Source organism: Protopterus annectens, chromosome 6.part0 (genome assembly GCF_019279795.1).
Source record: "Protopterus annectens isolate FY-2018-M chromosome 6.part0, PAN1.0, whole genome shotgun sequence".
Lineage (NCBI taxonomy): Eukaryota > Metazoa > Chordata > Ceratodontiformes > Protopteridae > Protopterus > Protopterus annectens.
In genome coordinates this window covers 1555549876-1555564811 of record NC_056737.1, presented here as the reverse complement: position 1 = coordinate 1555564811, position 14936 = coordinate 1555549876, and the positions used below count along the sequence as shown (strand labels likewise).

The window sequence follows — 14936 nt, the reverse complement described above, 5'->3', positions numbered from 1 at the left end:
TAACAATGTACTAAGCATGCAAGCAGTCGGGAGGGACTTGGGCACTCAGACTGATAGCAACTTGACTTTTGACCACCACGTTGCCTCTGTTGTACAGAAGGCTTTCTACATGGCCCACCTCATAAGCAAGGGTATTTCATCCAGGAACAAGGAAGTGATAACATCCCTGTACTTCTCCCTTATCAGACCCATTATCGAGTACCTTGCCAAGCACATGCAGCAGCTGGAGAGACCACAGAGGTTCCTGACCAGGAAAATCCAGGGTCTCAAACACCTGTCCTATACAGATAGACTAAAATCACTGCCCATCTACTCAGTCTCGTACAGACTGCTCAGAGGTGACCTGTGTCTGGCATACAAGGCCATATCAGACCCAGCCTTGATGGAGTTGCTGCATACTCATAAGTCCAAATCCACTCGGGGAACCTGCTTGCAAGGGCTAAACCTGGTCTGTGACATCAATAGAACTTGTTGGCAGGATAGATTTGTGTCCCAGAGACCCCCTCATCTGTGGAACAGACTCCCTCTCCATGTTAAGGAGAGTACCTCTCTAGCCCTCTTTAAGAGGAACCTGGACGACTGAATGGGAAACAGAAAATACACCCCTGGGATCCCACCTGTGTCCCTGCTGGACAGGGGAAATGGGTGCTGACTTTGTGGGAACATAGGCAAAATTCTAGGCTAGGCTTATAAAGGCCTCCAGGCCAACAGCCTAGTATCATCCTATGAACCTATACTCAGTTATTAACAGGATAACTCAGAAAGCTCAACAAATAACTCAGAAGCAAAATCAAATAATCCAAAATCAAGTATGAATTGAAAACTGCCACCTATGGTAAGGAGAAACACAAAGCCTTTTTTAGTTATGTAAGAAACCTTAGATGTAATGACCAGCAATCCACACAGCCAATACATGACAACACATACTCATCCCCTGAGGTTATAGACAACATATTAGCATGCAAACTCAGCTCAAATTTTTTCTCCCTGCCTCTCCACCTAATGTTTACCAACATGTTAGCATACCTATATCACCCTTCTGATCCTTTCTGAGAAAGTCTTGAGTGTTCTCTCCAAGGCCAAAAACTCCATGGTTCCTGATAATGTGCCAGGCTGCCATCTTGTCAACACCAGACACTGTCTTGTAGGCTAACTACTAAGTCCACTCAATCTCAGTCGCTCTACAGGATTCATACAAGAGGTGTGGAGAAATGCTGCAGTCATCCCATTCCACAAGGCGTTACCCACTACTGATCCTGGAAACTACAGACATATTAGCCTCACCAGCAGTATTTGTGAAACAATGAAATGCATCATTATGGAACTTATTAACTGGGATATACTCAGACTACAAGTTCAAAATCCAAGCCAGTTTGGGTTTGTTAAATGCAGATCCTGCCTCCTGAACCTGCTGGACTTCTTTCAACAAGTCATTGATGCATTAGACACAGGGAAATTGTTTCACACTGTGTATCAGGACCTGACTAAGTTCCTTGATACCATACCATACTCCGACAGAATCAAAAGGCTAGCTAAACTAAATTTAGCTAACCTGTTACTGAAAGAACCCAATTTATTAGTGTTGTAGCTATGTTCTGAAAAAAGTAGTAACTACTGGTGTCATTCAATGACCGGTCCTAGGACCACAACTATTTGGTACTTACTTCTTCAATATCAATGCTGAAGTCAAGGGCCTGTGGGTGACCAAGTCTGCAGATAATTGTAAACTCAGAGCTGTCAAGCTCCCTGTGCAACTTCCAGATTATCCAGGATGGCCTAACACACTCCAACAAGTGGTGTGTGAACCACACACCACTTGGTGGAGTGGTGTGTGAACCACAGCTTTAAACTAAATACCAAGTAATGCAGCTCTATGCCCTTTGACAAACCAGGGCACCCATGAATGGACAACATAGGTGACACCCCTTCTGGAAATTGACCAAGTCATTAGGTAGCTATGCACTTTCATTGACAATGAAATTAGAATTGTGTACACTTAGCATACTGTAGATGTTTGAGTGTATTCACTGTTGCAGTCATTACATTTGGGTTATCTGCTTACAGGTTGCCCTCAGTCGGCCTGATTAACAAAGTCTTGGGTCCTGCATCGGTTGCTGTCCCTTCTTCCATGACGTCAGGTCGTCAGGGGTATAAAACATGCAGTCGATGCCATTACATCAGTTTTTCTTTCCCCAGATGTCAGGTGCCTCCCCAATGGGGAGCAATTAAATATAAAAATACAATGATATACCTCCAACAAAAAAGCAAATATACCAAAAAGCTTTTAAGCATAGTAAAGGAAAGTAGAGGTATAGCCAAAAGAAGTTAGGAGGCTGGAGGGAGGGTAACCAGGACTGCAACAGTGAATACACTCGAACATCTACATTTATGGTAAGTGTACACAACTGTACTATGTTCTTCATGTTTCACTGTTGCAGTCATTACATTTGGGTAGATTCCCAAAGCTATGGTTGGGAGGAGAAATTTAGATAGCATTAGGACCTACTATAAGGCCCTGTAAGACTGCAGTGGCAAAGCCAGCTCTGGATTTAGAGAAAAATGGCAAATGATAATGCTTGGTGAAAGTATGTACAGAACTCCAGGTAGCAGCTTCTAGGATGTCCCTGGTAGGGACGCCTCTGAGAAAGGCTGTAGAGGTAGATGCAGCCCTGGTGGAGCGAGGTCTGATCCCCTGTGGGATAGGTTTTCCATGGTGCTTATAGCAGAAATGAATGCAATGGCCTACCCATTTAGAAATGGTTTGCTTTGAAATAGCCTCCCCCTCTGCCCCTGCAGCAAATGCCACCAGCAGTTGTTCAGATTTCCTTTGAGGTTTAGTCCCACCCAAGTAGAATCTAAGTTGTCTGTGCACATCTAAGGAATGCAGTATCCGTTCCCCTTTGTTCTGTGGATTGGGAAAGAAGGTTGGCAAATGAATGGACTGATTAAGAGCCACACTGGGTACCACCTTGGGCATGAAGGATGGATTGGGTGGTTCCAGCTTCCACTCGTGTGGGTCCATGAGGTTTCTGCTTAGTGCGTCTGCCAGTGTATTTAATTTTCCTGGCAGGAATTGAGCTTGTAGGTGCACCTGCTAGCTCAAGGCTGTGTTCCACAATGCCATGGCTAGTCTGCAGAGGGGGGTAAGAATGTGTACCTCCCTGTTTGCTTATGTACCACATAACAGTGGTGTTGTCTGTCTTAACCATTAGTTGTCCTGGAAGAATGTGGTCCTTGAAGGCTGTCAGAGCATTCTGTACAGCTAACATTTCTTTTTGATTGATATGCAGGTGCATTTGACTTGGGTTCCATTTGCCTTGAATGCACTTCCCTGCCAGGTGATCCCCCCCGTGCAGAGTTTGATGTGTCTGTTGTTAGGGTTTGGGCGGCAGGGGGTGGTGTGAAAGATAGTCCCTTGTTTTGGTGGCAGGCCTCTGCCCACAAAAGGAACTCTAGGCATAGGCAAGGTATGATAGGAATCATTGCTTCTAGATGCTGAGAATGTTGACACCATAGGCTTTTCAGATACCACTGTAGTTTCCTCATATGCAGTCTTGCATATGGAATTAGAAGAATGCAGGAGGCCATGAACCCCAAGGCTTGCAGTATTTGCCTTGCAGATAGCAGGGTTTTTGTGGCCACTTGTTTGAAGTAGGTTGTCAAATGAATTTATTTCTCTGGCATGAGGAAAGCCATCTGGGAAGCTGTATTCAACCTTGCCCCCAGGAATATAATTTGTTGACAGGGTACCAGGTGTGATTTTTTTTCGTTTATGGTGTACCCCAGACAAGTTAGAACCCTTTGTACAAAGGCCAGATGATTCAAAAGTATGTCCTGGCTTTCTGCCTTATTTAGACAATCGTCCACATATGGGTATATCTGGATATTTCTTTGCCTGCAAAATACAATAACTGGAGCTAGGCACTTTCTGAATACCCTGGGTGCAGTAGATAAGCCAAAGGGCAGTGCAGAGAACTGATAGTGCGTGTAGCCTGCTTTGAAGCGTAGGTATCTTCTGCAAGATTCCCTGATTGGGATGTGCAGGTAAGCTTCTTTTAAATCTAGTGTTGCCAACTAGGCATCTTTGCCTAGTATAGGAAGCAACTGGTGAAGAGTCAGCATCTTGAATTTTGGAATCCTCAAAAAGGTGTTTATAGTAGACAGGTCCAGGATAGGACGCCATGAATTGTCTTTTTTGGGTACTAGGAAAAGTCTCGAGTACAAACCTTGTCCCTTTTCCTCTTCTGGTACCAACTGAATAACCCCCATGCTTAAGAGAGAAAGTACTTGTTTTTGGGTAGGTCTGGCCACCCGCTTGGTGTTGGAAACGTGTGGAAGTGAAATCTGTACTCCTGGGATACTATATTTAAAACCCATTTGTCCTGGATATTGAGTTCCCAGTTCTTTGCTTGAAGAGCAATCTTTCCCCCCAAAGGGGCAGTCAGTTGATAAGTGCTTGGAAAATTCAAAAGGAAGTCATTGAGACAGTTTACCATGGGGGGGGGGTCTTATTACTCCCAGATTTGGAAGTGGAGGCCCCCCCCAATGCTTTGTCCTGTGCGTACCCTGGGACTGCAGCCTGGGAGCTCTGCTGAGTCTGGGTTTGGACTGAGAAGGTCTGGCAGAGGCAGGAAAGGACCAATTCTTGGAAGGCCAATGCCTTTGGAGGTTGTACTTGTAAAAAATCTTTAACAGTTTGCATAGATTTAGCTTTTTCTTCCATCTTTTTAAGGACTTCCTTCTGCCTTGTTGCCAAACAGGTGGTCCTGGTTTAGAGGAGCATCCAGTAATTTTGCTTTAACATGATCTGGTAGGGACTGCTCCTTAAGCCAAGCATGCCTTCTAAGTACAAACCCAGTTAGAGCAGCCTTGCAAGATGCCTCTAGAGAGTCAAAACCACATTGCAAAGTACATTTTCCAACCTGTTCAGCTGAATACAATAAATCCTGTAAATCCTTATTTTCAGCACAATCAGAAAACAACACCATTTTCTGTTTAAGCAATCCAATAATATGCTGCTGATACTTCAACATATGAAACTGGCAGTTGAAGGCCCTAATTGCCAAAGTTGCAGAAGTGTATACCTTCTTACCCCATCTATCCAGCGCCCTGGAGTCTCTATCAGAGGGAGTAGGATTTTTGGCAGTATTAACTTTAATGCCCTTGGGCCCCTGTGAAATGGTCTCAGGATCCACAGTAGGATTTTTAAAAAGGAACTTGTGAGAGCCAGGGACCCTGTAATATCTATCAGGTTTCCTGAGAGCAGGAGGTAAAGAGTCAGGGGCCAAGCTAGATTCTGCAAATACATCATCAACAATGTCTAGTACAGGAGGTATGGCTAAAAGCCTGTGCTGGGGCAGGAGTAAGAAATCCCTAAGCCTCTTTTTAGAATCTGAGAAATTCTGACTTTCCCAACAAAAATGCTCCCTGAGAGTATGCAAGGTTTCACCAAAAGAAAAATCCTCTGGGGGGGGGGGGGGGGGGGCAGAGGGAATGGAGTCCTCAACATCAGAATCCTCATAGGCAGATAAGGGTAAATCCTGGTCATCACTGGAAACAGAAAATTCAGAATCCTGGTCGGAAGTATCATAAACAAACTCAGTCCTTGGTCTCTTAAGAGGGGGAAGGCTGGCTTCCCCTGATTAAATTAATAAGGTCTTCAGCCATTCTTATTATCTATTTTTTTAGGCATAGAGGCCTGACCATGCAGTCTGGGCATCAGTTTTTTAGGCATGGTTCGAAATTTAGGCCTTGAAGAAAATGGAGTCAATTTAATACGCAAATAAGTAGGCCTGAATACACCCTCAGAAGCCGGTGCCTGCACAGTGGCTACGGACCCATCCAAGGTAGAGACACCCACAGGTTCCATAGTTGAAGCATCTCGCGGCATACCAGACTCCGAATGGGTCTCAGTAGAGGCCTGCGAATCAGACATAGTGGGTATCAGGGGCTGCGAAAGGGCCTCACTGAGTACCGGCAAACTGGCGACTGGCTTAGGAGAAGCGTCGTCTGCAGCTTTGGACCTAGACTGCCTGTCTCTGTCTTTATCTTTGCGTTTTTTCAGACTGTCGGTAGTCGAATTGCTGAATAAAGACATATCAGGATAATTGAACCGAGCACCAAAATATTTAGAAGCATAAATATGCCGACAACGGATAGTTCGTGGTTTAAATAAGGCACAAAACCGACAGCGAGGTACGTCATGGTCAGGGCCTAGGCAAGGAATACAGTACGAATGAAAATCTTTATGAGGTATTTGCTTTCCACAAGTAATGCAATTATTTACTTTTACTGACATCGGTTAAGAGCAAGAAAAAGTTTCCCCAACGGGGTACTAAGCTTTTAGTTGAAGACTTTGGTTCTGAAACTCGAAAACAAAAATTTCAGGAGTCGGCCGACCGGCACTTGCAAACTGCTTCTGCTTCGGGCACCAAATGGCAAAAAAGACTGATGTAATGATGTCGGCTGCATGTTTTATACCCCTGACGACCTGACGTCACGGAAGAAGGGACAGCAACCGACGCAGGACCCAAGACTTTGTTAATCAGGCCGACTGAGGGCTACCTGCAAGCAGATAATCCAAATGTAATGACTGCAACAGTGAAACACATCTATCCTTTGATTGCCATGTATCCACTGTTGTCAGGAAAAACTTTTATAAAGCCAAAATGATCACCAAGTGTATATCTTCTAGATCTAAGGAAGTTATCATCCTTCTCTACTCCTCCCTCACTAGACCCATAATAAAGCATAATTCTCTCGTTTGGAATGGATTTGACAAAATTATACGACTGAGAGACCACAGCACTTCTAAACTAAGGCAACTAAGGCCATGTCTTCTTTGTCTTACACGGATGCCCAAACGTACTGTCTCTATTTTCTGTTTCCTACAGTCCCTTGACAGAGTACTGCTGTCTAGCCTCTAGAGCCCCTAAGATTCCAGCACATGTGACTTCCTAAACATCCACAAAACAAACAATACCTTAAACACCTCCTCAAGAGATCTAAGCTGCCACCAAAACATAAATAGGATCTACTAGTGACATAAACCTCTTTCCTAATTAATCTCTCTCTTATGGAACAGACTTACCTTGGACATAAAACAAAGTAACTCCATGACTCTCTAAGTAAAATCTGGATGAATGGATGGGAAATTATAAATATACCTGGGTCAGGCACCTCAAAGTCCTCAATGAAAGATGTTGAAAGCAGGTATTAATTATTCATGCTAGTGGGTACTTAAGATTTGGGGTGTTGTGGTTAGGCTATAAATGGTACACTGGATCAATAGCCTAACATTAACCTATGAACTTATGAACATATATTCCCTCAGAGACCTGTACAAGACTTGCTAGTACCCCAACTATTTTTGGAACACATTGCCAAGGCCCCAGCAAACCTATCCATTGACTGAGTGCACAATTTTTTCTTCTGACTTTTCTGTAATGCTAGCAGCAAACTTAAAGGCTGTGCACTACATACCCAGAATCCATCAGTCACCCTCGCCTTTCTTTCTCTGCCAGCTGCACAGCACTGAACACCACCCTCCAAATCACCCCCAAAAAATAATGACTCACAAAGTCTTGTACAGGATTTGACAGTTCTTTTTAGAAACTATAAAAAGACAGCCTATTACCTGTAAGCCTCAGTCAACCCTTTCAGCTAACAGTATGAGACTATCCTGATGGCTTTTACTTCTGGAAGTCTTCTAGAGTAGTATTATTCCAGTTCCGAGGTAAAAACAGCACAGTTGGTTTCTGCCCTGACTGCATTGTCTCATAAATAACAAACATAAGTTATGCATAATGGTAAACTATAAATCCAATAACCTGTTAACCTATTAAATGTAAAACAAAAAAAGATATTGGTCAGTAAAAGTGAAGTTCACAAAGTGTAAACCTGACAACCAAGGGAAAAAGGCAATTCCAGCTGAGAAGAACAGTCATTGCACCTGCTTCATACCTACAGCTGATATTGAAAACAGTTCCCTCCTTGCTTCCCCCTTGGTGAGTTTTAACACCCCTGGTTTACATTAAAAGTTTTTTAAATTATGAATATTACCTTGGAAAGTTTCCTGATAAGTCTTTGTTACCAACACTCATAATATAACGTGAAAAAATTGCATTTATCAATTAGTATGAGCAGATGCCTATTTTTTCCCTAAATGTGTTTAGTGTACTAACACTAAAACAAAATTTTACCATTTATGAACAGTCTTCAAGCGTTGTATTAAAGTGGGAGATGCAGACAGTACATACCTTTCTGCGCACATTCTACTTCAACAGCTTGGCCAGCCGCATCTAAAACTGCTTTGGAAACACCTGTTGGCAAAAACATAAATCAACAGTTAAGAACAGGTTGAATACATTACTTGTCACAAAGGAGAATATGCACTCTTATAGTTGGTTTTCTGAAGAGATCCCCAGTAAAGGGAAATTTGCATCATTATGACTCATTCTCAACAGATTTCCCATTATTCCACTTTATACAGTACAGTTTAACTATTTGAGATTAAGTCTACATTACTGCTGATTGATTAAACCTGTCAGACTATGTGTTTGTTATCTATAAATCTTGCTGCTACTGCCAGCCAGGCTTATCTGTTTAAAGTACACAGGTCTTACAACCAGAGCCTCTTACTAATTATGCAGTAAGAAAGTAAAGAAAGAATTAATATTTTACATTAAGTAAGCATATACAATGCCTGGATTGCAGAAATGAGAATGCACAGTCATGTCACAAGACAGAATCTTAAATGACAGATAACCTGGATTACAAAATGCAGTTTTCACCCAAAGACATAATTCATTACTGAAGACTGCAAAGATGTAGACAAAAGGAATTTACGGTATGTGAGTATTCTTGCAGCAGATTATCAGTTATGGAATGAATAGTAGTCAGTTCTTTACAACATAACAAAATATTCATCCTTCAGCCTTCATGGCTGTTACATCACCTATGCACCATCATATAAGGTTGACATTCATCATGGGGATCGTATGAAATATGACACAATTTGACCAGATGCCACGCATGCATTGCCAATAACCACACTCGGGCTTTACCAACCTTTTTTCAAGAAGGGCAAGGCCTGTATGTCCCAAACTGTATATTAGGAGACATCCATTTGTCTAACTTATGTTTGTAAGCAGACACAGAGTTACAATGCTTGACATGCACAGGGGGACTGGGGAGGTTCAATTCCACAGCAAGGAAAGGTGCTGATATAATGAACCCATCTTTCCATTTAATTTTACAACCAGGTGTAAACTGAGATCTCTTGTTCTAGTGTTGGCTACACTATCTGATATACAGAAAAAGAGCTCAGATAACAGCGTCCTTGAGGGCACAGAAAATAAGGAACAGGTCATTGGTTCATAGGTTGGTACTAGGCTATCAGCCCTAAGGCCTATACAAGCCTAACCATAACAATTCCCTGGCTATTTCTTCCCACACTATTTACTTCCCTGGACCCCTGTCTAGCAGGGTGACTGACATGATTCCCGGGGTGAATTTCCTTTCTCCCATCCAATCATCAAGGTTCCTTTTGAAGATGGCCAAAGGGGTGCTCTGCTTGACATGTATGGGCAGTCTATTCCAGAGTCTGGGGAGTCTCTGGGTCAAGAACCTATCCCTCCAGCATGTTTTGTTTATTGTGATGACAAGGTTTAGATCCCTGGATCGTGTGGCTCTGAGGGATTGGGATTTCTTTAAGTCTAGCATGTCCAACAGCTCTGGGTTTGACATGGCCTTGTATGTTAAGCAGAGATCGCCTCAGAGTAGACGATATGCGACAGAGTATAGCTGGAGTTTTTTAAGGCGGTCAGCATGGGGCATCTGCTTTAGGCCTGTGATTCTTTTAGTGAGGGATTTCTGCGGCCTTTCCAGTTGTTGCAGATGTTTTGAGAGGTACATACCAAATGGGGCATTGTATTCTATAATGGGTCTAATGAGGGATGAGTACAATGGGACAATGACCTCCTTTTTTTCTGGATGAAAAGCCCTTAGTGATGAGGTGTGCCACATAGAAGGATTTCCTGACTGTTGTGGCGATGTGGTTATTGAAGGTGAGACCACTGTCCACCTGTGTTCCTAAGTTTCTTATCACACTTTCGGTGTTTAGTGTACTGCCACCTATGTGGTAATTCACAGGTACATGTTTTTTCCCAAAGGGGATAACTATACATTTCTTGGCATTGAGCTTCAGCCCATGGCTCTGGCAACAAGCATCTGTTTCTGTAAGGCCCTTTTGTAGAGTATCCACATAATTTGGGGATTCAATAATGGCTCCCAGTTTGCAGGCATCTGCGAACTTTGTTAGCCAGAGTCCCTTAGAAGTAGGTGCCAAACAACAGAGGTCCCAGGACTGAACCTGAGGTACTCCACTTATTACTTGTCTGGAGCTGGATTTGAGTCTTCACTCAAAAGCCTATTAATACATTGAGTATAGAGATGGTGACTCCAGCCTTTTCTGACATCTACAATTTTTGAGGTCTGAGATCCTTTTAGTTAGGAACGTCTGCATTTTCTGTGTTTTTCTATGTGTCTAGTGAGATGTACGCCAAAGGGTACATTGTATTCTATAATGGGTCTAACTAGGACACAGTACAGACAATGATAACTTCCACTGTTTTAGATGACATGCCCTTTGTGAGTAACTACAATTGCTACATGGCGATCGGAGGAGAGGGAGCCATCGACCTAGGTGCTCAAGTCCCTGATCACAGACTCTCTGGAGAGTGTGAGGTTATTAATACAGTATCATCATCGACCCCTTTTTTCCTCATTTTTTTATATGGGGATGGAGTGTCACATCAACTGTTGCTCTCTCTCTTTCAATTTAATGCCACTTTCCTACCTTCTTCGACAGTCATGCCTGGCTGTGTCCAGTATTCTTTCACACATGACTTGGTCATACTATCTAACTGATACAGTAGATGGCAGGAACTTGTTTTCTGAAGGAGATTACACTGCATTTCTAAACATTAGATTTGAGCCCTTTTTCAGTGCACCAGAAGTTAACATGTGTTAGTTCCATTTGCGGGGTATTATACTATCATTAGTTGATTTAAAAGCTGCACCCAGCTTACAATCATCAGCAAATTTAGTCACCAGAGATCCTTGTTGTCAGTGTTTAGTTCACAGAAATAAATGCCAAATAGGAGGGACCTTAGTATGGAACCCTGGGGAGAGTAACTTGTCACTTTTTCCCTAACTGAAGAGGTATCACTGAGCCTGACAACATGGATTTTGTCCTTGCATTTGTTTGCAATCCATCTTACAACATATGGATAAATGTTCAAGTCCATTAGCTTACCTAACAATCCTATCATGTGGTACACCGTCAAATCTTTTGTCCAGATTCAAGTAGGCAGTCTGAGCAGTGTAAGCACCGTCAACCACCTCAGTGACTCTTTCAAAAAAACACAAAAGATTTAGCAGGCATGACTTACCCTTCACAAATTATGTGATGAGCCTGATCAAAATTTTAATGCCCTGGTTTATGTTGTCAGTGATTATGTGATTTATGGCTATACAGAAGAGATTTAAGACTAATGAATCTGTAGTTTCGCTGGTGAGTCATGGGGCCATCCTTATGGAAGGGCATTATCACCACGATGTGCCATGACTCAGGAACATATGCTTTGTCAAACCTTATGTTGAACAACTTAAGGAGTGGATCAGGAAAAGCTTGCTTGGTACTTTTTATTAGACAATGCAGTACATTGTCGAAACCCACTGACGAGGTGATTTTTGGTCTTTGACAGTGCTTTAAGGCTATAATCCTTTGAGACAGTGGGGGGAATAATTCAGGGATGTTTAGAATGGGGATATTTTCAGGGAAGAAATTTGCAGTAAATTTGTTTGGTAGTATATTGGCAATTATCTTTAGGATTTGGAATGGGATGCGCAGTTATAGACACATTCTGATCAGTGATGGTAATTATTACTTAGTTTTGTAACTTAGCTAAAGAAGGACTTAAAATTATCCTTAGTCTGAGATGCTACATTCATGGAATACTTTGGTAGTCTTTTTAGCTGCCTTATAAGACATTTTATATTTATTTATTTTACATTTGTTTATCGGGATAGTGCTTCTGAGTCAACAGATCCCATTTTCAGTGGAGGCCCGGGGAGAAAAGCTCCACAGTAACAGACAATTATGTACACATGTAATATTATAATTTTGATTTATATAATAGTTCCACAAAACCGGTAAAAACACACACATCAAAACACACAAACTTTAAAACATATAACAATACAGTCAAATGTATCCAGGATTATACATACAATACAATCTTATATTCAAAACATAAGTGGATAAGTATTTTGCATTTCTACAAAAGGTGATAAAACTTACTGTTTCATTCTTCCTAAAGAAAAAGAGAAAGAAGAGAAAGGTTGAAAATTGGAGACGTCAACAGTAGAAAATAAGGGTATGACAGTTGTAGTTTTCAGAGCCAAGAGGTATAAAGGATAAGAAAGTCAGAAGAAAGCTCAGGAAGGGGTGGAAATGTAGAGTTAACCAGGAGTAGAGCAGGCACATTGCCAAGTATTATTTAGATGTTGTTTTGGGGAGGATTTAAAGGCTCCTAGGTTAGTAATTACCATTGTGGTTAAAGGGAGAGAGTTTCAAACTTTAGTTACAAAATGACAGTAAAGACTTTGTCTTGGTACTTTAGAAGGATTGAAAATAGCGAGGAGCTGTTTGTGATTAGACCTTAGGGATTTGCTAGGGGTGTAAGCGTTCAGTATATTGGTAAGGGCTGAGCAAGCTAAGGGTTTGTGAATGATGCTGTGTAGGTTGAGTTGGATATAGTACAGGTGGTGAGGGACTTCAAAGCCACTGAAGCATATGTAACGCAGTACAGTGACATACACTGGTCTTCGAATTAGTGGGAAGCTTGGGTATTTTGTTATAGCAGCATTCTACTTTAGATCTGATGGTGCACGGCAGACTTGTGAGAATTGTGGCAGCATATAGTAGAGAAGGTATAAGGAAGGTTTTGGTGAGAGTGACTTTAGCAGATATGTCCAAAATTGTTTGTTCCTATAGAGAAGGCCTAGTTTCTGATGTGTTTTCTTAATGTTATTTTGGATGTGTAGACCAAATTTGAGTTGATTGTCAATAAAGATGTCTAGTAATTTAGTATGAGGGACTATTTCAATGATTGTGTTGTCTGCTGAGTGTATATGAAACTGGTTGTTGTCAATGGAGTGATTTCTAGGCATAAAGAGAAGGAGCTTGTTTTTTGGAGGGTTACAAAACAGCGGAGAGTTAGTAAGCTAGGATTCCATGGAGGTAAAGGCATGTTGTGTGATGGAGTGTGGTTGAGGAAGTGTGGGAGTGGTGAAGATGACAACAGAATCATCAGCATATTGTATTACAGTTCCTGGGGATGAGGAGGTATAAAGGCTGTTTGTAAAGATGTTAAAGAGTAAGGGGCCAAGGATGGAACCCTGTGGAACTCCAGTGTGGGTATTAAGAAAGGGAGAGATGGTATTTAGCCATTTTACTGCCCGTTTTCTATTGTTTAAATAACTAGGTAAGGTGAGAGGGGTAAATCCTAGGTTAGAGAGCCTGGATAAGAGTAAGCTGTGTGAGACCCCGTCAAAAACTTTGGATAAGTCAAGGAACAGAGATGACACAAAGTTACCAGAGTCTTGAGCCCTACTTACGGTGTCAATGAATGATAAGAGGGCTGTGGAGGTACTGTAGCCTGGACGGAAACCATGTTGGGTGTTGGGAAGTATGTTATGTTGTAGTAGGTGTTGCATTAGTTGTTGATGAATGCTTTTTTCCAGTATTTTGGATATGGTGGATAGAATAGCTATAGGTTGGAAGCTAGACAGCTCAGTAGAGTTTGTCCCTTTGTGGATAGGAAAGATGTGTGACATCTTTCAAATGCTGGGAACTTTAGATTCAGTGATAGATCTGTTAATAAGTATGCTAATGGGTTAAGCAATAGAGTTAGGAGCTAATTTAAGATTCTCTGGTGGGAGATTATCAGCAGAGGCAGAGCAAGGTTTAAGTCTGCAATATTCCTTTTATAAAACTAGTAAGGATGGGCTGAAGAGAGAAATTTGGTTGGAAGATTAGGAAGGGGACTTGGGTGCTTTTCAGCGTGGGTGTCAGGAAGTGAGGAGGCGGTAGGATTGATGGTAGTAGTAGGAGTGGAGGAAGTGGAGTGAAGGCTATGAGAGTTTGAGATTAGGGATGCTACAAAATAAATAAAGCAAGTGTTGAATTCTGTTACTATTTGTAGAGGGGAGGTTCCAGGCTGGGGCAATGTTCTTTTTTGGCCCCGGGGATAAGTAGGAATGAGATGGAGAATCAGAACTTTTTGGGGTTTGTTTTATGCTTTTGTTAGATATGTGTATAATACAATTGTTTCTCTTTGTTTACTTTTTTTATTTGGTTGCGGAGTTGTTTGTACAGTAATAGATTTTCCTCATTTTTAGTTTGTTTCCAGCAATCCCAAGCTATGTCCCATTTTTTCATGAAATTTTTGAATGTTTTACCTAACCAGGAAGCAGTATTGCTTTCAACTCTTGTGTGCATTGGAGCCAGGGTATTATGTATATGTAGAAAGGTAGTGTTGGAATATTGAACTGCTTCATCTAGAGGGAGATGTTTCAAGTTAGACCAGTTTATATTCCTTAATGTTTCACTGAACTTATCTTGGGGAAAAAACTGTTTAGATTGCGGACAGTTTTCAAGATGTGTTTTTTTGGTAAGTGGGTGGTGGTCTTGATGGCATATGTGGGTAGGTGGTCACTTAGGTTGTTGGGAAGGGTACTTGTGGAAGAGAAGTTAGGATGGGATACCAGAATCCAGTCTAATACTGACTATTAGGTATAGTCTTTATTGTACTGAGTGGAAGAGTTAATGATTTTGGTGTAACCAGAAAGGTTGATTCTATTGGTTGCAA

General features: G+C 41.8%; 1 protein-coding gene across 1 annotated transcript in view; it reads right to left on the bottom strand.

Annotated features, from left to right (window-relative positions):
* Positions 1 to 14936, bottom strand: part of LOC122804002 (protein mono-ADP-ribosyltransferase PARP14-like) — a 1683704-nt gene that overhangs the window by 174805 nt on the left and 1493963 nt on the right. The window contains exon 12 of the mRNA XM_044073683.1: positions 8259 to 8321. Coding sequence (XP_043929618.1) covers positions 8259 to 8321 — 63 coding nt within the window. The remainder of the gene's footprint in view (positions 1 to 8258; positions 8322 to 14936) is intronic.